At 37.9% G+C, this 25,638-nt stretch overlaps 1 protein-coding gene across 10 annotated transcripts; it reads right to left on the minus strand.

Moving 5' to 3' along the window:
* Positions 1-6: 6 nt before the first annotated feature.
* Positions 7-20,388, minus strand: PSMC6 (proteasome 26S subunit, ATPase 6). 10 transcript variants are annotated; one of them, XR_014148472.1, is made up of 15 exons: positions 19,997-20,388; positions 18,908-18,987; positions 18,777-18,816; positions 18,470-18,522; positions 16,503-16,570; positions 15,738-15,852; positions 13,207-13,294; positions 11,579-11,640; positions 11,368-11,491; positions 10,956-11,017; positions 9,015-9,135; positions 8,792-8,872; positions 4,768-4,839; positions 4,261-4,391; positions 82-195 (listed from the first exon to the last, which is right to left on the minus strand). XR_014148472.1 is itself a non-coding variant. In XM_081830507.1 (14 exons), exons 1-14 carry the CDS (start codon positions 20,121-20,123, stop codon positions 77-79), a joined length of 1,212 nt encoding a protein of 403 aa, XP_081686633.1. In that variant the 5' UTR covers positions 20,124-20,388; the 3' UTR covers positions 7-76. The 10 variants fall into 10 exon arrangements, 8 of the variants coding, with proteins under 8 accessions (XP_081686633.1, XP_081686640.1, XP_081686637.1 ...); XR_014148473.1 differs by lacking the exon at positions 4,261-4,391 and adding an exon at positions 6,130-6,243 and having other exon boundaries at positions 177-195; XM_081830507.1 differs by lacking the exon at positions 4,261-4,391 and having other exon boundaries at positions 7-195.
* Between the last annotated feature and the right edge of the window lie 5,250 nt (positions 20,389-25,638).

Below are 25,638 nucleotides of genomic sequence, written 5' to 3' on the forward strand. Positions count from 1 at the left end.
TACATTATTTTCCTTAACTTTATTTTTACATTAAGCCCGGTATCTGTCATGCAGCCATCAAAAACCTTCCAGAAAATTACACAGGTTTGTAGTCCAATTTAGACTCTAGCTTCTTAGAATCAGCCACTTTTCTGACTGCTTTCATGAAGTCTTCCTGTACTACAAAATCATGATCAGCACGAATTGCAAACATACCTGTGGAGAATAAAACAACATGACTGCTGTATATAATATGTGAATAATTTGTTAATTAGAAGAAAACTAAGGGGGGGGGTGGGCAAAATGGGTGAAGATAGTCAAAAGGCACAAACTTCCAATTATAAAATAAGTCCTGGGGATGCAATATACAGCATGGTGACATGACTTAATAATACTGTATTGTAGGGATGCCTGGGTGGCTCAGTCAGTTAAGCATCTGCCTTCGGCTCAGGTCATGATTCTAGGGTCCTGGGGATTAAGTCCCACATTGGGCTCCCTGCTCAGCAGGGAGCCTGCTTCTCCCTCTGCCTGCTGCTCCCCTCTCTCTCTGACAAATAAGTAAATAAAATCTTAAAAAAAAAAAATACTGTATTGTATATTTGAAAATTGCTGGGAGTCGATCTTAAAAGTTCTCATCACAAGAAAAAATACCTTGTTAACTACATGTGGTGATGGATGTTAACTAGATTTATTGTAGGGGTTATTTCACAATAAAAACAAATATCAAATAATTATGCTGTACACCTGAAATTAACATAATGCTATTTGTCAATTATATCTCAAAAAAATGTTTTTTACAAAAACTAATTCTACAGAAAAAATGTGAAGGAGCCTAGATTTACTACTTCTGAGCCAGTAGCTCTAATCTGTTAAAAACAACCATCCTTGTTCAATTACTTAACTATAGTGAGCATTATTTTCCAAACCAATAGCTAGACAACAATGAGACAACTATCTGGATATTTAAAATCTAGCTCACACAGTCCCTGTATCCAATGACATTCTGAAAAAGCAAAATAAACACAACTCAACTATCAACAAAACACATTTTAAGCAGTAGCTTCTTAACTCTATAGGCAACAATTGCCTGGAAGGAGGGAACACATGTATGATTTGGAAAAACACAAAACACCTCCAGTAATTTTGATAGTCTTTCCTTGTTAATAATCAAAAGCTTAGAGAATAGGAATTAAAGAAAGTCAACATTGGGCTTTATATCAAAAACCAATGCCATTATTCACATAAAATTTACCTTATTTATGTACAAATCGATATTTTTATATACTTTGATATTCAAGTATCACAAACTTGGAAAACTCAAGTTATTGATAAGTTACTTGTCAAATACTACTTGATAAAGGGGTAAAAGTTTTGTGTGTGTGTGTTTTTTGAAACATTAGGTATTATCATAGATATGGGTCCAAGATTTTGAGACAATCCTAATTTCATAAGCTAACGCTAGTAAGTTATCACTATCTGCTAATTAAATGAATCCTACTAATATTTTCATTGAAGATCTGCTTATATTGACTTTCACTTACATACAATCAGTGGAAGAGAAAATTTTAAGGGTTACTTTCTATCTTTCCTTTCAAGATTTCTATATAGTCTTGGAAATAGTCTATGTTGTACTCAGAAATCAGGTGAATGGAAATTTCTAGTCTTTTAAATCTTTTTTTTCTTAAAGATTTTATTTATTTATTTGACAGAGACACAGAGAGAGGGGGAACACAAGCAGGGGCGTGGAAGAGGGAGAAGCAGGCTTCCCGCGGAGCAGGGAGCCCAATGCCGGGCTCCATCTCAGGACCCCGGGATCATGACCTGAGCCAAAGGCAGATGCTTAACGACTGAGCCACCCAGGTGCCCCAGGAATTTCTAGTCTTTTAATAGTGAAGTTTTAAAACCTGTTTTAAAATTACAACTAAAGTAGGTAAGTGATTTTTCCAAACTTTGTGAATGACTATTTCCAAATCATTGTTTAGTGAATGACTAAATGTGAGATACATTCTAATCCAAAAAGGATGATAATCTCAGGATTTCAATGGAAAAGACAAATATAACTGAATCAAGTTTATTTTCAATTACAGAAAGATATGTTAGCATAAAAGGCTAGAAGTCTAATGAAGTCTAATAAAAAGAAAACCAAAGAATTTCTGTGTCTCCAAATATGAATATCCCAGGCCATTTAAAAAACTAAAATTGTAATCCACACAGAAGTTATAGCTCTTTACTGGAAACAGCTAAAATATACATAATATATATATATAATATATATTTTTTTAAGTAAGCTCTATACCCAACATGGGACTTGAACTCATGATGCAGAGATCAAGAGTTCATGCTCTACCTACTGAGTCAGCCAGGCACCCCAGCTAAAAATAACTTTAAAAAAAAAAAATGTGAGGTACAAACTTCTAGTTATAAGTATCAGGGATGTAATGTACAACATGATGACTATTGCTAATATTGCTATATGATATATAGGAAAGAGAGTAAATCCTAAGGGTTCTTATTACAAGGAGAAACTTTTTTTTTTTTTTTTAAAGATTTTATTCATTTGACAGAGAGAGACACAGCAAGAGAAGGAACACAAGCAGGGGGAGTGGGAGAGGGAGAAGCAGGCTTCCTGCCGAGCAGGGAGCTCCATGCGGGGCTCGATCCCAGGAGCCTGGGATCATGACCTGAGCCAAAGGCAGATGCTTAACGGCTGAGCCACCCAGGCACCCCATTTTTCCTTTTTTCTAATTGTATCTCTATGAGAAGATAAATGTTAGCTGAGCTACTGTGGTAATCATTACACAATAAATAAAAATCAAACCATCATGCTGTACAACATAGACTTATGTGGTGATATATGTAAATTATTTCTCAGTAATAGGTGGCTCAGATGGTTAAGCATCTGCCTTTGGCTCAGGTCATGATCTCCAGGTCCTGGGGATCGAGCCCCATGTCTGGCTCCCAGCTCAGCGGGGAGTCTGCTTCTCCCTCTCCCTCTGCCTCTCCCCTTGCTTGTGCTCTCTCTGTCTCTCTCAAATGAATAAAATCTTTAAAAAACAATAAAAATAAATAAATAAAATGGAAAAAAAAAGCAAATATCATAATTTGATGGTATCAACCTTTAGGATTATGACATTGCTTTTGTTTGGATTCCAGTTTTACCAAAGCAGTACTCTAGTAATTTGGTCCAGTATAGATTTTGGGAAGAGAATGTCGTAAGTTACTCCAAATAGTTCAAGCCACATGCAAGTTTACCACATAACATTTTTTGTGTATTAGTAAGTCTTTTGTGAGCATGATTTACTCTGATCTGTACTGAGAGAGTTTCTAGACCTGCAGATTTTTGATCTAGATACCGAGTCACAATATACCCAATGAAGATACTATTACGGAGAAGCCATGTCTGAGCAACATCTTTAAACACTATTTAATTTATAAGAAATGTTAAAATAAGGCTATAGGTGATATAAAAACAAGAGAAAATCACATATTGTATACTTAAAAAGTATTCACCCACAACCTATGAAAAGTCAGTAACTATAAAAACTACTGTAAAAAAATTTTTTTTTATTTTTTTATTATTATTATAATAAACTCACAACTCCGAGATCAGGACCTGAGCTGAGATCAAGAGTCGGACGCTTAACCAACTGAGCCACCCAGGTACCACTAATTTTTTTAATTTTAAGATTCTGTGTGGAAGATGAAGACTAAATGACTCTTACCTATGGTTTTAAAGCCACTTGGTACCAGAAATAAAATAAAAATAGGATCACACAATCCACAGAGAAGATTGTATTAAAAAACAATTACATTTGGGGTGCCTGGGTGGCTCAGTAGGTTAAGCATCTGCCTCAGCTCAGGTCATGATCCCAGGGTCCTGTGATCAATCCCCAGAGGACAGGCTCCCTGCTCAGCCTCCCTTCTCCTTCTGCCCTTCCCCTGTTCTCTCTCTCTCTAATAAATAAAATCTTTAAAAAAAAAAATTAGGGCGCCTGGGTGGCTCAGTTGGTTGGGCGACTGCCTTCGGCTCAGGTCATGATCCTGGAGTCCCTGGATCGAGTCCCACATCGGGCTCCCTGCTCGGCAGGGAGCCTGCTTCTCCCTCTGACCTTCCCCCCTCTCATGTGCTCTCTGTCTCTCTCATTCTCTCTGTCTCAGATAAATAAATAAAATCTTTAAAAAAAAAAAAAATTAATTTTACTCAAGTTGCATGATCACAAAATTCACAAATCAATCCTGCAAAGCTTACTGTTAACAGACTAGTATCAGAAAACATGTTACCGTTTTGCAGCAGATTACTTCTGGTGCCGGCCCAGTCTGATTTCAGCCAGAGGTGTGGCAGACAGTTCTGTACAGTCTCAGACTTCAGCGGGCCAGCATGCTATCACATGCAGGTCTTTCCACATTCTGCCCTAAGGCATCCATAAGTATAAAGGAGTTAACATCCCCCAGGGCAAATTCTCATGGAGGATGAGAGCTGGTAAAGAAATGCTCCAGTCTCTGTATTTCAGCCAAGTAATCCTGGAAGGCATTCTCTGTTTCTCTGAGGTCTCATCAAATCAAATCCCCCCGTCTACAGCATCTACGTCAATGGTGCACCCTTTTTATAGCTTTGCTTCTTTCCAACTCACTTGCCTGTTCTCTCCTGCTTCTTGGAATCAATTCTCAAAAAACCAAGCACCCATATCCTTGCAAAGCCCAGGCTCTGCTTTTGAATAAACCCAAACACAGTTTTAGCAAATTAAACAAATCAAAATCAATAGTAAAAACTGCACTTTAAATTCATACCTGCTTCAGTACAAACATTTCTCAGGTCTGCTCCATTAAAGCCATCTGAAAGCTTCACAATTGCTTCATAATCTGTTTAGGAAAAAATATTGGAAATTAGAAATAAATAAAAAGATAAAAAAATAAAATTAAAATAATTAGACCTTTTCTTGATTTATGCTGATATGGAAAACTTAACTGCAGAGCTTGCTTTGAATTTGATCAACTAGGCATCGTCTCTGTTAACGTTCCTCCACAATATTTAGCAAGGCCTTCACAATATTAACCACCAAAAATTATACTTTTGTTAAGTAAACCAGCACTAAACAGAAATACTGTACTTCTGAAACTTTAAAACCAAGAAATAGCATCAAGATCTGAAAGTATCTTAACCTGTTTCTATGCAGTGAAAGTTATATACACATGAACTTGAGTTATCTGTGAAGCCATGACTCTTATAAAAACTGTAACCAAATCTTTAATTTGAATAAACCTAGAACATTCAGAACCAACTGTTAACCACAATGAAATTTAGTGACATTAATATAAAATATACCAAAAATGGTCATCAGAAATAATTTTCATATTTTTAATCCTATATTTTTAAACAACTATTTTAAATGGCTAGCTTTTCTGGTTCCTGTGCAAGCTCCAAGTGGTGAGGTATCAGATCTATGATAACAGTAATGGTTATGCGACCTTTTTATCCACATGACAGACTTAAAGAGTTATTGGTTTGGAATAGGAGTTAAGGACTTGATACAGAATAAGGAGAGAAATAATAAGAGACAGCATGGACTATTACAGTGTAATTCTGATAAGATACCCTTTGTCAGGCCATCTACAGTATGTCAATCTCTATTTGAAATTAGACAGATACTCATTAATTAATTTTCATTCAGGTTCAAGTTCATGTAAGCATCCTGAGAGCAGGGATTCCCAAGGTTAGCACAGTATTTGGCACCTAGCAAGAGCTCAGTATTGAAAAAAACCTATGCCAAAAAATTGGCATCCCTAATTTAGCTCAGTCTTCCCAGCTCAAAACTATTTTCACATAAGCAATGAGAAAAATTAGTGAGAGGCAATAATCAACTATTTGTAATCATTTTTGGACCACTAATTTCTAAGGGTTTGTAAAGCTGCCTGGCAATTATACTAGAACAGTATAATAACCCCCCAGTCAAGGAGTCAGCAAATTTTCTGTAATGGGCTGGAGAGTAAATATTTTAGGCTTTGCAGGCCATGTGGTCTCTGTCAAAACTATTCATTTCTGATACTGTAGTGGGAAACCAGTCACAGACAATATATAAACAAACTGGAGTGGTTGTTACAATAAAACTTTATTTACAGGAAGAGAAGGCAGATAGAATTTGGCCCACTGACCTCTATCCTAGAGTGCACTCTCTCACTTCTGAAGATAACGATTTTATAATTTCTCTCCTGTCCTCAAATGTCTAACAATTCCCCATCTTCACTCTGAATTTGCTTCCTATTTCACTGAGAAAATAAACACATTCAGAAGAAAAATTCTACAAGTTTTTGCCATATTTGAGATACTATCATCATCAGCATCTATTTATTCTGCCTTTCCTCCTATTCTCATAAATGAAAAGTCTATGCTCATAGACAGGGCCAACCTCTCTTCAAGGAAAGTGCATCACCAATTTCTCTCTCTCTCCTAGATCATTCGCATTAGCATTAAAATGTGTTGTAAATTCTTCCATCTTAAAGCTCCTCCAAATCTTCATCTCCATTTCCACTACAGCTACATTTCTTCTCTTCTCCCTTTGCTGCAGAACTCCTTGAAAGGAATATCTGAACTGGGCGCCTGGGTGGCTCAGATGGTTAAGCGTCTGCCTTCGGCTCAGGTCATGATCCCAGCGTCCTGGGATCAAGTCCCGCATCGGGCTCCCTGCTCCTTGGGAGCCTGCTTCTCCCTCTGCCTCTCTCTCTCTCTCTCATGAATAAATAAAATAAAATCTTTGAGGAAAAAAAAAAAAATCTGAACTCAAAGCCTCTCCCTACAGTCTCCTTGAAACCCATCTGAGGTAGGCTTTTACACTCACTGCTCCAAAGAAATTGCTTTGATAACGTCACCAATCATCTCCACATAGTAAATCCAAAGGTCCATTCTCAGAAGTCTTTTTTTCTGACCCACTGTCAGCATTTAACAGAGAATTACTCCTTCCTTGTAACAATTTCTTCATTTATCTTCCAGGACATCACCAGCTCCTGGTTTAATTCCCCTCTGTGACTATACCTTCTCAGTCTCCTTTGATGGTTTTTCATCTCAACTTCTCAATATTGGAATTATCTCAGCTCAGTTGTTGAACCTCTTCTCTATCCACATTTACTTCCTCAGAAATCTCATCTAATCCCAAGACTTTAAAAATAATTTTATGCTGTTATTATCACAATTATATCACCAGCATAGACCACCCCAATAAACTATTGATGCATATAGAATTACCAATCAACATCTTTATTTAGTATCTAATTGCATCTCAGCTTTAATATATTCAGAATCAAAGTCCTTATTCCCCCTTTAAAACCTAATCTTTCCAGTCTTCCCCCATTTTAATTGATGACAACTCCATCTTTCTAGTTGTGTGAGTCAAAAATCTAAGTCTTCCCTGGTTCTTCTCTTTAGCTCACACTCCACATCTGATTCATTAGCAAGCCCTGTCACCTCTAATCTCAAAATATGTCCAGAATCTCATTATTTTAAGACTCTGGTACCACCTTGGACCACACCACCATCTTTTGCCTGGATTATTGAAATATCCTCCTAACTGATTCTCTTGTTTCTATCCTTGCCCCTCCTACATGCAACCAGATGATCTTATTTAACATAAGTCAATTTCAAAATATTTACAGATGAAATGATACAATGCCTGGGATTTGCTTTTTAAAAATCCAGAAGGAAGGTAAGAGGTGGAAGAGACTACAGATGAAACAAGATTGGCCAAGAGTTAATAATTATTAAAGCTAGGTAGGGGATGAGTAGTAACCTAGGGTTAGAAGTTTGTTATTCTCTTATCTCTACTTGTATGTATTTCTAATTTTCTACACTACAAAGTTAAAAATAACATAAGGTAAGATCATATCATTCCTCTGCTCACAATCTTCCAATGACAAAAATAAAAAAATAAAAGCCAAAGTTCCTACACAATGACCTCAATAAGGCTGTACACAATCTGATTCCCATCACTTCTATGACTTCTCTTGCTACCACTGTCCCATTTACTCTGCCAAAGACACCTTGGCATCTTTGCTACTCCTGGAATGTTCCAGCCATACACCTGCTTCAAGGTCTTTCTCTTGCTGTTCCCTCTGTATCATTTCCCCCCAAATACCTATACCTAGTTCCTTCACCTTTTCAGGTCATTGCTTAAAAATCACCTACTTGGTTAAGGCTTCCCTCTGCTTCCCCCACCTCACCTCCATTTAAAAATGTATCTATTCATTCTGGCTCCTGGCATTACCTATTTCCCTTTTCTTGCTTTATTTTTCTCCATAGCACATATCATCATCTAATATACTAAACATTTTACTGACCTTGTCTGTCTTTTCTGACAAGAATATGAGTTCTATAAGGCAGGAGTTTGTCTGTTTTGTTCATTGTTATATCCCCAGCACTTAGAACAATTCCTAACATACAAAAGATGCTCAATAAATATTAGCTGAATTTAAGATCTCCATGTTTGCTGAATTTATTTATTTATTTTTTTATAGCTTTTTTTTTTAAAGATTTTTTTTATTTATTTATTTGACAGAGAGAAACACAGCGAGAGCAGGAACACAAGCAGGGGCAGAGGGAGACGGAGAAGCATGCTTCCCGCTGAGCAGGGAGCCCGATGTGGGGCTTGATCCCAGAACCCTGGGATCATGACCTGAGCCGAAGGCAGACGCTTAACGACTGAGCCACCCAGGCACCCCTGTTTGCTGAATTTAAAACCAGATTTGGTGGACTATCAGTGATATCTAGTAGCATTTTGCTTCATTTACCCAATGTAAATATACATAAAATAGGTTATTTCCTTACCTATTTCACCATGCTTTGTAATCGGACCTGCATGGATTTTCAATATATCTAATCTTGCTTGTTCGTTTGGTAAATCAATATCTGAAAATAAAAAATTATAAGAAATTCTTTTGCAGTTAGGTTTTTTGTTTTTTTAAACAAAGTAGGGGGTGAGGAAGGGATATGGAAAGAGAAGTGGACATAGACAAAGAGAACATACAGCAGGGAAAGAACTTTAACTCACGTATTTTTCTATCTAATCTTCCTGGACGAAGCAAAGCAGGATCCAGTGTATCTGGTCTGTTTGTAGCCATGATCATTTTAACTCTATGTAGAGTATCAAATCCATCCATTTGATTCAGTAACTAATAAATTTATAAAAATCATTGACAGATTTTTACAGAATATCCCAACCTTTAAAAAATATACAGTACACATCTTCTATATGTCTAATACTATGAAATACATTGTCTACAGATAGTATGCCACCTCCAGAATGACCATTTGATGGACTATCTCTTCTTTCTCTTATATAAAGGGATAGATTTTTCAGCCTTGAAGTTCTGAGATAGATTAATGAACAATGTACCTTCTTATAGCTATCAAAAAGTTTTAATAAATCTGAAGGTTTCCATCTAGCCAAGTGTTATAAAATTAAACTATTTGGATCTGATTTCCAACGTTCAAATTTTTTTCATAGTTACTTTTAAAAACATTATTAATAAAATCTAACGTATACAGTATTACGGTATGCCAAACATAAAATTTACATTCAGATTACCAGATACAATGACATTTCTACAAATCTGATAATAAATCTTCTCAAATAATTCTACTATACGTAGAAATACTGAGACACTAAGCATATTTCCTTCAATTACTAAAGTTTTCTTGAATAAATATTGAAAAACCTAACTGCATTCAACAAACTCTAAAATATAGCTAGCTTAACAATACGTCTATTTCTTTTCCAAAAATATCTGATAGCTGACAACATTATCAGTTACGTGAGTAAGACTAGCATCAGTGCAGGATGCCTGGGTGGCTCAGCCGTTTAAGCATCTGCCTTCGGCTCAGGTCACGATCCCAGGGTCCTGGGATTGAGTCCCGCATTGGGCTCCTTGCTCAGTGGGTAGCTTGCTCCTCCGTCTGCCTGCTGCTCCCCCTGCTTGTGCTCTCTCTCTCCCTCTCTCTGACAAATAAATGAAATCTTAAAAAAAAGAAAAAAAAGACTAGCATCTGTGTTGTTTCAAAATACTTCAATTGAAGGTTTCCAGGAGTATAGAACTAATTTGAAAATACTGTATATATTTTGAGCAGATCATTATAATTCATAAAGAGTCCTTTTCAAATACCCCTACTGAGATAGAATTTGACACTATTACTTATGCTACCTAGCTCTTCTTTGTAGAAGCTGAAAAATGTTTGGGATCTTGCCATCACTTTCACAGAATTTGGAGTGGGGAAAGGCCTTATGTACATTCTAATATTCCATCATCCATCTTCTTCAATTATCAAAACTATTTTATAGTTTCTTCTTATTCTCAGCAAGAGGAAAATATTAGTGATTTTAGTGATTTAGTCATTCATAATTGTAACTCATTTATTGCCCCCAGTTTCAATACGTCCATTACTTATAAAATGTCTTAATGAAACTAGTGCAAGACCACGTTCTGGTATGTGAATATCAGAAGAATATACAATTTAAATATCTGAATGGCTGGTATGCTCAAAATACATGGAGTAGTATAGCTATACATCATATAGAATTTTGTAAATACCCCTATTACTTTCCAATAAATAGACATTTTCTGACTAGAGACTGTGGTAAAGAAATGTGTTTATTCCTGGCAATATTTTCAAATTTTATACTTAAGTGTGTTTTTTTTTTTTAAGATTTATTCATTTATTTGAGAAAGCCTGCGAGCAGGGGGAGGGACAGAGGGAAAGAATCTCAAGCAGACTCCCTGCTGAGCATGGAGCCTGACTTGGGGCTTGATCCCATAACCCTGAGATCATGACCTGAGCTGAAATCAAGAGATGGACACTCAACCAACTGAGCCACCCAGCACCCCTTAAGTGTGTTCTTCATTTAAACCATTTTACATATTTTGACCTTCAAATATCCAATGTTTTCATTTAATACACACTGCCTTCTTTTTAAACCCCCTTTACCAAATATTACCTCCATCAAAGTTCTCTGTATCTCTCTATCAGCTGAAGTACCCTCAGAAAACCGACGACCACCTAAAATAATGATATGGAAACTCTCATATGAGTTACTCTTTTCTTCTACAACCATCATTTAAGAAGACAGAATAATAGTGTCTGGAGTTAAAAAATCAAGATAAAAATTAAATAGTAAGAATTATACTAACAAAGTTAGAATTGATTTTGGTATGATGTTTCTCTTTTGTCAATGTCAAATTAAAACTGGTTAAACTTTCTTAAGAATTTTTTTTAAAGTAACATTCATTTTGCTACTTCACACAAATTGCAATCAGAAGTGAAGGAGTGCGGTTCCTTTAGATTTTTAAGAAATTTCCTAACACTTTCAAAAAAAGTTCAAAATAAACTTTAAAAGGTGTTATTCTTACCAATAGCATCTATTTCATCCATAAAAATAATGCATGGTTGATGATCCCTGGCATAATTAAACATTTCTCTGATCAAACGAGCACTTTCACCAATGTACTTGTCTACAATAGAACTAGATACAACCTGATTAAAGGAAAAACATGAAGGTAAACATAAGACAATTCAAATAAAATTTAATTTCAACAGCTACAAAAAGAATCTTCCCTTTACCTTTAAGAAATTGCAGTCCAGCTGGCTAGCAACAGCTCGTGCCAAGAGTGTTTTTCCTGTGCCTAAAATGACAAAAGAAGTCCTAATTAGATGGAAAGCAAAACAAATTCTCAAAAGCCTTTTATATGTTATCCTCTGGACAGTAAATTTTGCAAAATGAAAGCTAAATCCTAAAGAGAATTCCCATTTAAAATTCTAAAGCACTTCAACTTGCAATATTAAAATTTTAAATCTTATTCAAAATATCCCTTATAATTCTAACCATGCTGAATACATATCTTCAAAAATATATCAACCCCTATTTACAGACACTACCGAAGTCTGTTACATTATAATCATTGGTCTATCCTGCATAATGAATGGATCTTTTACCTATGCATGATATTGTAACAACAACTATTGGTTATTTGGAAACTACTGGTTCAGTGAGTTATGAAAATCTTCCAAATGTTGGCATTTTTCATTATATAATATTTAAAAGCCACATTTGTTAATATCACCAATCTCATCTCATCTTTTAAGTATTAACATCAGAAAGTTCTCAGATGGGGGTGCCTGGCTCAGTTGGTTAAGGTCCAACTCTTGATTTCAGCTCAGGTCATGATCTTAGGGTTGTGAGCTGGAGCCCAGCGTTGGGTTCCCTGTTGAGTGTGGAGCCTGCTTAAGATTCTTTTTCCCTTTCCCCTTCTCCCAATCCCTACACATGCGCACTCTCTTAAAAAGTTGTCAGATATAAGTTTTGAAAACATTTTAAGTTTTGTAATGATGCTAGTCCTTTCATTTGAAAGCTCAAATTTATCACTGGCTACAGATGGTGTCAGTTGTTTTAACGTAACAGGCTAACTTCATTCATTTTTGAAAAAAAGGTTTGCCAGATAAGCAATAACCAGTCTGAATAATCAAAAACCAGTCTGACAATGACAGAATGTTTGTAAATTATGTTTTCAAGTAAAAATGCTATTCTATGAAAAGCAGCTAATTCAGCTGACAACTCAAGGCACAAGTGCTTTTCCTAGAGATAACTATCCTAATCAGGATGCAACAGAAATACTTTACATGTATTTCCCATTTGATCACATAGAATATAAAACATTATTCAAAGATCAGGATTTAATAAAAATAACTTTTACGGCTTCACCAAGAACAACTAAAAGTGAAACACATTTTTTTAAATACTGCAAGTATGAGCAGTCAATAACACAGTGACTACTTGTACCATTTCATGTCACTGACTTAACTGACTCATGCTATGGAATGAGCAGTTTTACCCACACTGCTTTTCCACCATCAGCACAGAAGTCAACAGAGTGAAAATGGCAACTAACGTCTTAAGTATTATCGAAGTAAGGTTTGACTTGGCAGACTCCTCGAAGTGTTTCAGGAACAGCCAGAGGTCTGTGAACCACACAGGACCAATGCACCAGAATCATATGGCATGTTAAGATGCACATCCTATGAGGCACAAAAGGACTAAGCATACCTGAGAGAATAGTAGACAGACATCTCCTATTTCTTCCTTACTCTAAACAGAGTGTAGGCTAAAATAGCCCACATTAAATTTTCACCTTACTTTTTTTATTCCTTAATTCATTCATTTATTAGTAGGTCAGACATAATTCAACACTAACCTGGTGGTCCATATAACAAACAGCCTTTTGGAGGTATTATTCCTACACGCTGGAATAATTCTGGGTTTGTAAGAGGTAATTCTATCACCTAGAAAAGAAGTTGACTGTTTCTTAAAAAGTCAGTAAAGATTTTGATGAACTTTAAAATACTTTAAGTGAAATATCAGCATAGTTAGATATATACATTATAATTCATAATAGATCTAAAATTCCATGCTACGTAAAGCCATTTACTAGAAGTTATTCTTCAGGTAGATTTAAGAGATATTTTTTTAATTATGTAAAAATTAAAAAGTCTGTAGCTATTTTAACAAACTATACACTTGACTAAAGTGATGGTTACACAAGCACCTAATTTGTCAAAACATATTTGAATTGTACACTTAAAATCTGTGCATTTTACTGAATGTAAATTAAGCCTCAATGAAAAATCACACTACAAAAAAATCAGGTAAGCAAAAAAGAAAAAACAAAAAAGATCTATATTATTTTGCATCTGGGACTACAACACAAAATAATTATAAAATGGGGAAATTTAGTAAGTTAGAACTGCCATTAGGAGAAAAGGCATATAAAATTTTCATACTGTCATTTTCTCATAGCAGCCTTAAAAGAATCATATTTCAGGGCACCTGGCTGGCTCAGTTGGGACAGCATGTGACTCTTTAAATCTTGGGATCGTGAGTTCAAGCCCTACAACGGGTGTTGATTATGAAAAAAAAAAAACTTAAAAAAAAAAAGAACCATATATTCTGCTCTCAATCTCCTACTAAGATTGATTCAAGCAAAGAAAGCTGGAGAATAAAAAAAAAAGAAAGAAAAAAGCTGGAGAATAGAAAAATTGAGGGTGTGACTGCCCAAATTAAACTCCTTATAGTACCAGTAACTTGAGAAATAAGCTTCTATTGAAGAGTCATGTCCACCAGGTATGATTAAAATAAAAAGTGTAAGAAATCAATATTCTTAACGTCTGCAGATGGAAGAGAGTATTGCATGTGCATGTTTTGTGGGGTGTGTGTGTGTATGAGAAAGAGAGAGAGACACAAAGACTTTCTGCTTCTATGGCTGATGCAGCAAATCACTGTAAAAGACAAGCTCTCACAGTTCCACGAAGCACTCATTCTTCCTCTGCTGCCCTTTCATTAACTACAAAGTGAGAATAGACTTTTATTTGTAATGATGCTAGTCCTTCCTCAAGTATGGTCAAAAACAATTTGGTTTCATAATCACCTGGAATGCTTGTTTAAATGCTAACTCCTGTGTCCCACCCCCAATCTACTGCATCAAAATCATGCAGAGAGCCTAGGAATCCGTATCTTTAATAAGAGTTCCAGAAAACTTAATATGCTAATGTCTGCAAACTACTGGCTTAGCACTTAAATCAGATGATATAAGCCATACTAACTATCCTCATTTATTCCTAAACATTTCCATCCTCAATTAAGATGAAACCAATAGGACAATGTAATTTGCTTTAAAGAAAATTGTTGGGGCGCCTGGGTGGCTCAGATGGTTATGTGTCTGCCTCCAGCTCAGGTCATGGTCTCCAGGTCCTAGGATCGAGGCCCGCGTCAGGCTTCCTGCTCAGTGGGGAGTCTGCTTCTCCCTCTCCCCTCTGCTTATGCTCTCTCTCAAATGAATAAATTTTAAAAATCTTTAAAAAAAAAAAAAAAAGGACGGGGCGCCTGGGTGGCTTAGTCGTTAAGCATCTGCCTTCGGTCCAGGTCATGGTCCCAGAACAGCCCCGCATCAGGCTCCCTGGTCGGTGGGAAGCCTGCTTCTCCCTCTCCCACTCCCCCTGCTTGTGTTCCCTCTCTCGCTGTGCCTCTCTTGTCAAATAAATAAAGTCTTTAAAAATAAAAAATGAAAAAAGAATTGTTAAGAAGCCATCTGTGCTATGAAGCAAGGAAATCCTGATTTGATTCTTCACCCAAGAGTTTAAAAGGTTTAAGCTACCTAAAGCCAGTATTTTTCTTAAATGGCAGCAAACAGCTTTATCAAAACAAAATATTTAAGGTTCAGGGGCACTTGACTGGCTCAGCTGGTGAAGCATGCGACTCTTAGTCTTGGGGTTGTGAATTTGAGCCCCACATTAGATGTGGAGATTACTTAAAAAAAAAAAAATTTAAGGTACAGGTAACTTACTTTAAGGATGGGAAGCTAACATTAATAAGGTTCTGGGAAAAACTGTATTACACAAGATCCAAATGTACTCTGACCCCAGTAACCTATGATAACCAAACCACAAATGGCATGGGCATTAGATTTATATCAATTATTAGCTTTTTTTTTCTTTTTTTGTCACAAAAAGAGCAGGGTTTTTCTAACACCAAATTATCTCCAAATTAACAATACCTATAATTTTCATAGCTAGAAATTCAGTGCTATTTTTCTCTCAGCAAGATTTTAAATGTATAATATTGAGTAACCACTATTTGGACAAAGTAATCTTTCATTCTTTCTCCCTTTGGGTGTCTTAAAACCAGTACTATCTATTAGTAAGTTCAGAGAACAAAGCATACACTACCAACCTCTCTTAATTCCCGAATCTGTTCTGATAGTCCCCCAATCTCAGAATAAGAAACATTCCCAGGGTCCTCATGAGACATGTTGTAGACCAATGGATCCACCTCTCTTGGCAAATATCTATAATGATAAGATATGTATTTTTCTTTTACAAGATGTATTTTCTCTCAGCCTATAGACAGAGTATAAATGACTTGCTTATGCAAGCACTTGTAGATGATCTCCTAAAAATGCATTTACATTAAATAGAAATTAGTAAAAGGGGAAAAACGGCAAGATACTCATTGATCTCAAGAAGCATATATTTTGGGGGCACCTGGGTGGCTCAGTCAGTTTAAGCATCTGCCTTTGGCTCAGGTCATGATCTTAGGGTCCTGCAATAGAGCCCCACTTCAGGCTCCCTGCTTAGCAGGGAGTCTGCTTCTCCCTCTCCCTGGGCCCTTCCCACCCCCAACACCCCCCCCACCCCGCTCATGCACACACCTCTCTCTCAAATAAATAAATAAAGTCTTTAAAAAAAAAAAAAGCATATATTTGGGGTTTTTTTAATTATGTTCAATTAGCCAACATAGAGTACATCATTAGTTTTTGATGAAGTGTTCAACGATTCATTAGTTGAGTATAACATCCAGTGCTCATCACCACACATGCCCTCCTTAATACTCATCGCCCAGTTACCCCGTCCCTCCACCCCCCAAAGAAGCATATATCTTGGCTAAAATCTTCCCTCTGTTAAAATAAAAGTAAAATAAATAGAATAAGAAACCTACCTCATGATAGTTAGTGTAGTCATATCCAAAGCAACTCTTGTTCCTGGCTTCAGCTTACTTTTATCAAGCTAATTTTATAAAACAAAAAGTGTTATGTAACAGTTAAAAGGGGAAATAATACTCTAACAAGAGCACAATATTTAGAAGTCAAATAATTACTTTCACTCTTCAGAGAGAACACTAATATCAGATTATAAACACCATGCCGACAGAAGGGCTTATAAAGGTCATAATTCAAAGTTATTTTCCTTAAAAGAATGCCCTTTATGCAATCTCAGGGTGAAATGTGAAATCACTGATATATAAAGTTTGTGGTGGAAAAGGCCTTACTTTTATTTTTTTTTTTTTTAAGATTTTATTTATTTATTTGACAGAGAGAGACACAGTGAGAGAGGAGCACAGGCAGGGGGAGTGGAGGGGGGAGAGGCAGGCTTCCCGCCGAGCGGGGAGCCCGATGCGGGGCTCGATCCCAGGACCCTGGGATCATGACCTGAGCCGAAGGCAGACGCTTAACCATCTGAGCCACCCAGGCGCCCCTAAAAGGCCTTATTTTTAAAGAAAGAAATGGGTATTAGTATTTTACTTTCAAAGGCTATTTCATACAGTTTTGCTCATTATTTTGATTCAGGCACTATAGTATAATGACTTTGGCAATTGGTACCAAAGTATTTATACAGAAATCTCTAAGTGAACATTTTGGGGGAAGGAAAGGGAAGCACTTTAAAGGTATGCCCTTTATTTTTTTTTTCTTTTAAAGTCTATTTTTATTTATTTTTTATTAAATAAATTTGGCACATAACATTGTGTAAGTTTAAGTTTCAGATGTACAGTGTTAAGCATCTGCCTTCGGCTCAGGTCATGATCCCAGGGTCCTGGGATCGAGTCCCTCATCGGGCTCTCTGCTCCTTGGGAGCCTGCTTCTCCCTCTGCCTCTCCCTCTCTCTCTCTGTCTCTCATGAATAAATAAATAAAATCTTAAAAAAAAAAAAAAAAAAGATGTACAGTGTTACTTTGGTACTATGCCCTTTAGATTTATTTTAAAAACTATAGCTTTGGGGGCACCTGGGTTATTATTTGTTGGCATTTTTTATGACGGCAAAATGAAATTTGCAGTTATTTCAATTTGCCTATTCTAATCTAAACGAACTCATACAAAATCAACTTAGGCTACAGAAAAGTCTTTGAGTAACATTTCTGAATGTTTAAATATAAAACATAAGTAATTGACAGGGTCTAAGTCTCTTCAAAAAAAACATTAAAATAAAATGGTCTGAGATAGGGGGCGCCTGGGTGGCTCAGTCATTGAGCGTCTGCCTTCGGCTTGGGTCATGATCCCAGCGTCCTGGGATCGAGCCCCACATCAGGCTCCCTGCTCAGCGGGAAGCCTGCTTCTCCCTCTCCCATTCCCCCTGCTTGTGTTCCTGCTCTCTCTATCTCTCGCTCTGTCAAATAAATAAATAAAATCTTAAAAAAAAAAAAAAAAGGTCTGAGATATTTTCCAATTCTAAAATTCTTAGATTTCGGGGTGCCTGGGTGGCTTAGTCGTTAAGCGTCTGCCTTTGACTCAGGTCATGATCCCAGGGTCCTGGGATCGAGCCCCGCGTCGGGCTCCCTGCTTGGCGGGAAGCCTGCTTCTCCCTCTCCCTATGCCCTTTGCTTGTGTTCCCTCTCTCGCTGTGTCTCTTTGTCAAATAAATAAATAACATCTTTAAAAATAAAAAATAAATAAAAATAAATAAAATTCTTAGATTTCTAAATACGTAGAGCTTACCGAGGCAATGTGGTCAGAGTAGAAAATAGAGAATACCAAGTCAATGTCCATGCTTTGAGTTCAAGTTTTGTTAGTTATATCTGAACAAATCACCTCTAGGAGTTATGGGCATAATGCCTGACCTGCTTACCTCAAGAATTAAATAACATATATGAAAACACTTTTACCAAAGCACTGTACAGATGTAAAGTGTTACCTGTCGACGACAACCCACAACATATCTTGGTCCATTTGTAGCTTTAACAATGACTAAAGGAAGAAAATGAAAGGACAAACTGAAAAATAGAAAGTGGAAAATAAATATATATATCCACATTGATGGCAGGTTGAGTTTTATTTCTGTCCTCCAAAAAGATAATAATTGAAAGAAAACTCAGTCTATGCAAAAATATCATCTACCTTTATTATTATCATTAAACTAATAAGCATTTCAAAAGTTCATGGTGGGAGGAAGGGGAGTCTACTCTTCTTTTCTTTACTAATTAACAGTCCAATCCACTTACATTTTTCTTCAGTTAGTTGCTTAAGTACTTCACCCACAATCTGGGGGGGGAGGAAAAAAAGGCATTACTTTTTGCCAATAACTAAAAAACAAATTGCCATCACTCCTTATACCCCAAACTCCATTTCCTACCTGTCCAACACTCTGTAGGGCCTTCAGATCATTTTCAGACTTTTCATACTGCTTGGTAAGTTCTTTTAATTGTTCCCTTACTGAAATAATATAATTTGAACATTTTTAATTAAACAATAATCTAAATGAGTTTAAGTCACTAAGTATCACTTTACTTAAGTCTATTTCAGTCTATTTCACTTTACATATATTTTATATCCATTGTATGAAACCACAAAAGAAATAATGCTGTTTGTAGGGGACATGTTTAAAAATGAAATGTTACAGAAAAAGCACCATATTTTAATTTTCTTGATTGGCAATACTTGTTCAAGCACATTCATAACATTGCTACATTCTTAACAGATATTGACACTCTTTGAGACTACAAATCCGAATGATAAAAGAGACCCTTCCTCACCTCTTCAGCTACCCGCATGGATTATTACTCTATGGCCTTCGACCCTAAATAAGGTCAACAGGTGCAGTGATCTACAGAATTATATGGTTACGTTCTTTCTCCATTTAATCAAACCACTCAGGCTTTTCAATGAAGGTGCACTACGAAAAAATGTAAGCACCCTTTTAGTTCAGGAGGTAAGAGAAACTTGTGTGCCTGATGTGAGTACTCAAAAGACGAGGAAAGACGAGGAGGGTTATTATGACCCACCGATGGACTCCTCTCTCAAGCTCCGCTCTGGCTTTCCACCCCAATAACAAGCCAGTACCTCGAGTCTCATCTCTTGCTTGAGTTTCCTTGACTCACGTCTCTCCTCTCTGGGTCCCGGGACTCACTTACGCCGCCCTCCTTGCACCCCAACCTGGCAAACATCCCTGGCCCACTTCTTCCTCACTCCTCCTCTAGTCCTCTTCCACTTCCATCTCAGAACTGGGGATGTTCTCTCTGTCACCTGGAGCAGACTGGGCCGTTTCTACGCACGAAGAGGCTGTGCTTCCCAAGCTCAGGGCCGATGACAAAGCGCCTTGTCCCTGGACCGAGGCCTTCTTATCCCTGGGGCTCGGTTGCCGGGCTCGGCCAAGGGCCTCTGCTTTGTTAGAGACAGAAGCACGTCCAGGGATAGGATTGTGTGGAAAGAAAGGTTCACTCACACTCCTTGAGACGGCCGTCGATCTCCTTGTGCTCCAGCAGTTTCTTGCGGTAGTCCTGAAGCGCCTTATCTCTAGGGTCCGCCATGATGAGAAGCCGTCGCTCATAGGGGATGCCGGGAATGGCCATGGCCGCCCGGGCGGGGGAAGGGGCGGGGCGAGGGAGGAAAGCCTCCCAGGGGGGCGCGGAATTGTGGATGACCCCGCCCCTTCCGGTTGGCTCCGCCTCTGTACTCCACTCCTCCCTCTGCGGCGTCTCGTTTCGCCTACAGCGCCGTCGCTCACCGAAGAAGGCCTCCACACACACCGTCCCCTGCAGGTCGTGCTAGGTAGAGCAGAGAGCTGTTGTCCTGGTCGTCCCCTCAGGTCTCGATATTGTTAAACCACTGGCTGTCCTGGAAACCACGGAAGACTTTGTGATAAACTGAGATGGCAGTGAAGTTGGCAATGTGCAGTCTCTCTAAATAGTTCTAGTGGACTATCGGGTAACACAGATAGCCTATTGGGATAACACTATTATCAAGGACCTTCAGGAACGGGAGGAGGCGATTTTATTCACTTACTCATTCAGTGAATGAGGTACTAAGGATACGATCTGGTGGGGAGATTAAAAAATAATTTCAGGGTGTAATTAATACTATAATGGAAATAAAACATGGTGATGTTATAGAGCAAGGTAAGGAGAACTTATTTAGAAGGCATCTGACACAGGAGCCAGCCAAGCAACCAAGTGGAGAAGAACCTTCCAGACAGAGGAAACAGCAAGTGCAAAGATCTTGAGGTAAAAAAGAGGTTGGCTCATTTCTAGGAACAGAAAGGAGGCCAATGAGACCGGAAGAGGGTGGGTTATAGAGATACAGGGCACAAGATAAAGGCGATGAGGTAGTTAGAGTCAGGAACTTGTTAGAGTCTGACAGAACTTGCTTTGGACAAATTATTTAATCTCTCAAAATCTCTATAAAATGAGCATTATAATTGTACCTATCTCATAGGGATATCATAGTATTAAATAAGATATGTGCCTATAGCTATTAACACAATGTCTGGCACATAGTAAGTACTCAATAGTGATTTTAAATTATTTAAGGGTAGAAATAACCTCGATTTTTGCAGAACAGATCCCCATTGCTGTACCTCTTACAAGCATTGTTCCTGGGGATAATTTATTGTTGTTCCAATAGACTAAGTCAAAGTCCCTAAATAGGGGCGTCTGGGTGGGTCAGTCGTTAAGCATCTGCCTTCAGCTCAGGTCATGATCCCAGGGTCCTGGATCGAGTCCCGCCTCGGGCTTCCTGCTCGGCAGGAAGCCTGCTTCTCCCTCTCCCATTCCCCCTGCTTGTGTTCCCTCTCTCACTGTGTCTCTCTCTGTCAAATAAATAAATAAAATCTTTAAGAAAAAAAAAAAGTCCCCAAATAGACTCCACTCGATCTTATACAGTGGCCCTGGATATTTGAGTTTAAAAGGTATTTCTACATATACATATAAAGTGCAAATTTATGTGAATTAAATTACCAAAAGTCACATAAAATAGGTCTTCAAATTTTTAGGAAAAAAATCTCATGGGAATTACATGACTACTGTTTTTCTAAAAAAAATTCTGTTTTTCTAAATATAATTGAAAATTGCAGTAGCTAATAAACAAGGAAGATGGATTGAGCAGGGATAGTCCCTTCTCCTTCTCAGCTGCAAGTATTCTGGTCAAACTAGTCCAACGATAGCAAAATGTATCACCTCTGACATTAAGAAGTAAAGAAGAGAGGATGAGACAGAGAAAAAAGACAGCTCGGTTTGGTTCAATTCAATAAATATTTATGAGCACATACTGGTGTGTTATTTCAACATAACACACCAATATTTTAAACTCCCTTGACCCTTGTTCTTTTTCTGTCACCCATCTGGCAAAAGTCCAACTTCAGATGGACTATTTTCTACATGGCTGCTCCAGAACAGCCCCTTTTTCTTTCTTTTTTTTTCTTTCTTTTCTTTTTCCTTTCTTTCTTTCTTTTCTTTCTTTCTTTTCTTTCTGTCTGTCTGTCTTTCTTTTTAAGATTTATTTATTTGAGAGAGAGCAGGCACAGACAAGTGGGGAAAGGGGCAGAGGGAGAGAACTTTCAAGCAGACTCCCCGCTGAGTGCAGAAGCCCAACTCTGGGCTGGATCCTATGACCCATGAGATCATGACCTGAGCTGAAAACCAAGAGTCAGATGCTTAATTGACTGAGCCACCCACACCCAGGCGTCCCCTGTTTCCTTTTCGTATGCACCCATAAGACTGTATTCCTCTCCATCAGAAACGGAGGCTTCCTGCCAGCAGTGGTGCAGGTGAGCCATCTTGGAAGGAGAGCCTCCAGCCCTACGGCAGCCTTCAGCTGACTGAGGCCGTAGTCTTGATTGCAACACAGTGAGAGACTGAGTCACACACCCAGTTCAACTGCTCCTGAATTGCTGGTCCACAAAAACTGTGAAGTGATCAGTGTTCAGTGTTTTACGCCATTAAATTTTGTGGTAATCTGTTACACAGGGATAGATAACTAATAGGACAGGAACTGGTATTTTTCTAGAGAGAAATTGGGAAACTACCAGATAGGCAAGTAGCAACTATTTTTGCTCCCACATCAGCTGCAACCCTCGAGATTTTGGAAATTTGTCATCCCAAATATCTACCCCAAATGCCTACTGGAATGCATGTAGTTGAATGTATGCATGGCTAAGCAGTAAGATGTTGAGGTAGGAATAGAAGTTAGAATTCTTATGCTTCTGGGAAATACTTTTCTTTAATAAAGTAATATATAAAGACTTTTTTTTTAAAGTACCACAACACCTAGATAGAAAAAGAGGAGTCCACTGCCCCACCCTATTCTACTCCTGGGTCCTATTCCTCAACTCTTTAACATGTTTCTTCTACATTTTCTTTCTAAATAACATGCTTATGCTGCTATTTCTTGATGAACCAATTTTAGGATTTATCTTTGACTTGCTAATAAAGAAGATAAAGATGTAGCACCCTTATATCACTCCAGATCCCCACTTTCCCTACCTCCATCCTCCAGGTATACAATATATACAAGTTTGGTTAAATCACCATCCAGTATTTGTCTTATTGTGGAGCTATGGAAATCAAAGCAATATATAATAGGTACATTTTATTGTACAATTGTTTGAACTTCCTAGAATTAAAGCTGCCTCATTTTTTAAATGTTCTTTTTTTTTTTAATGACTTCTCCCCACTTTACAATATAATTGTTAACTTCCCCTGAAGAGTGTTTTTCCTAAAGTCAGTCACATCAGGTTTCCCTTCAGTTCACCTAGTTACACTCCCCTGGAGGCCTCCCCGCTGTCTAATCTAGGCCCTAGGTCTGTTACACGGCTGTCTTCTCGGAACTTTAACTCCTCTCTTGGGTGCTATCTTTTCTTTCTGAATACCCATGTCTCCTCATTTCTGGTTTACTCCTTTGGTTGGATCATATCCTCCCATAAATTGTCTGAGAAAGGATTTAAAGATGTACATTATTCTTCATATACAACAATACTTTAATAATTCTATTCTCAGGGGCGCCTGGGTGGCTCAGTCAGTTAAGCAGCTGCATTCAGCTCAGGTCATGATCCCAGCGTCCTGGGATCGAGTCCCACATCAGGCTCCTTGATCAGCGAAGAGCCTGCTTCTCCCTCTCCCTCTGCTGCTCCCCCTGCTTGTGCTCTCTCTCTCTCTCTCACTATCTCTCTCCCTGTTTCAAATAAATAAATAAAAAATCTTTAAAAAAAAATAAGAATTCTATTCTCAGACTTGATTAATAGCTTGGCTGGCTAAAGAATCCTCAGAAGTTTGAGGGCCTTGCTCCATTGTCCTGGAGCTTCCAGTGCTTCTGTCGCGCCCTTCTGATTCTTAATTCTTTGTAGGGAACCGGGTGTTTTGTTTTTCTCTCTGAAAATTTTACCTCTGTTAGGGGCATTTTCCACCCAACAGACCGGGCCCTCAGTGTACCTACCTATCAATCCAGATAGCCATCCTTCAGTTTTGGCTATTTTCCTGAATAACCTCTGAGACGATTTCCTCTCTGTTTTCATGTTCTCTCTTACTGGTACACTTATTAGTCAGACTCTGCTCTCCTTGAATTAACCCTCTATTTTTTCCATCTCTTCTCATCTATTTCTACCTCTTTGTTTTTTTTATATCACTATCTAGGAGATTTCCTCAATGTTTCCTCTAATATTTTGGTGAAAACTTTTTATTTTGGCTATCATATATTTAGCTTCCAAGATCTCTTTCTTGTTCTCTAGTTGTTCCTTTTTTTTTTTTTTTTAAGATTTTATTTATTTATTGGCAGAGAGAGAGAGAATACAAGCAGGGAGAGTGGGAGAGGGAGAAGCAGGCCTCCCGCTGAGCAGGGAGCCCGATGTGGGGCTCGATCCCAGGACCCTGGGACCATGACCTGAGCCGAGGGCAGACACTTAACGACTGAGCCACCCAGGTGCCCCTCTAGTTGTTCCTTTTTATAGACTCCTGTTCTTATGTGTTTGATGATATGATTATAGCTTTTTATTTGTCTTTCTTTCTTCCCTCTTTGTTTCCTCAAAGTTCCTATTTTCTTATTTGCTTTGGTCTATTTCATGTTGGAGGCTTTCCTTAACAATCTTGTTAGCCTTGGTATTCTGATCATATACTGAGTCATTAAATAAAAGAAGAATTCTGAGTGAGTGGGGGGCACTAACTGTTCTGTTTTTGATGCTGTTGTTTATTCCTGGAAGAATTCTCCACTCTCCTTTTAGAATGGGAGAGGAGGAAATCAGGCATGAGGGGGTGACTGGAAAGCAGGAATGCATAAGGTCTGCAGGTTTGGAGCTGAGTGTTACAGGTGGTCTGCTGGAGGTAAGGGAGGCATTTTAATATTCAGCAAGGAGGGGCTTCACTTAATCAACCCTTCTTTCATTTTGGAACTCTCTCCCCTCTCTCTGTAAATGTGCTGAGTCTAGAGTCCCTGAGTTTGTAGCCACTCTTGTTTCTTGACTGGACAATCTTGATCTTGAAATGTGTTCTAAATGAATTTTAGATAAGTTTCTTTTATTTTTTTCTAATCCATCAACTGGTAGTTGAGCTCCTGCTTTATCATCAATTTTCCCACATCCATACCTTTTGTGAATTTTCTCGTCAATTCCAATTCTCTTGTGTCCTCAGTCCCATCCAAATTTACTTCTGCCCAAAATGATTGCTTTGCCTCTAAGCTTATAATGTTTGTTTGAAACATAATCACATGTTGCCCTGTGACATCTCATACTGTTATCTTCTCAAGTTCATTATTTAATTTATGTGTACATTCATTAATTCACTCAAAAGTCATCTTGTGAAACTCACACACTAAGTGCTGAGGAAGCTGAGACTACCAAGGCAAGTTCTCTACCCCTCTGCTGAATGGGGAGAACATTTACATAAATACATATTTGATTCCACATACTAAGCACAATTATATGAGCTTATAGAACCAAAAAGGAGAAACCTAATCCAACCACAGAGAAGTTAGGGAAGACTTCATGGAGGTAGCAGTTGCCTGAGCTTAATCTTAAAGGAGTTAGCCAGATGAAGTGAGGATGGTCCATATAAGGCAGGGCAAAAAACATTTCAGGAGTGGAAACAGAGTGAGTAAAAACAT

The sequence above is a fragment of the Leptonychotes weddellii genome, chromosome 9, assembly GCF_054177405.1.
Source record: "Leptonychotes weddellii isolate Sample4059 chromosome 9, ASM5417740v2, whole genome shotgun sequence".
NCBI lineage: Eukaryota > Metazoa > Chordata > Mammalia > Carnivora > Phocidae > Leptonychotes > Leptonychotes weddellii.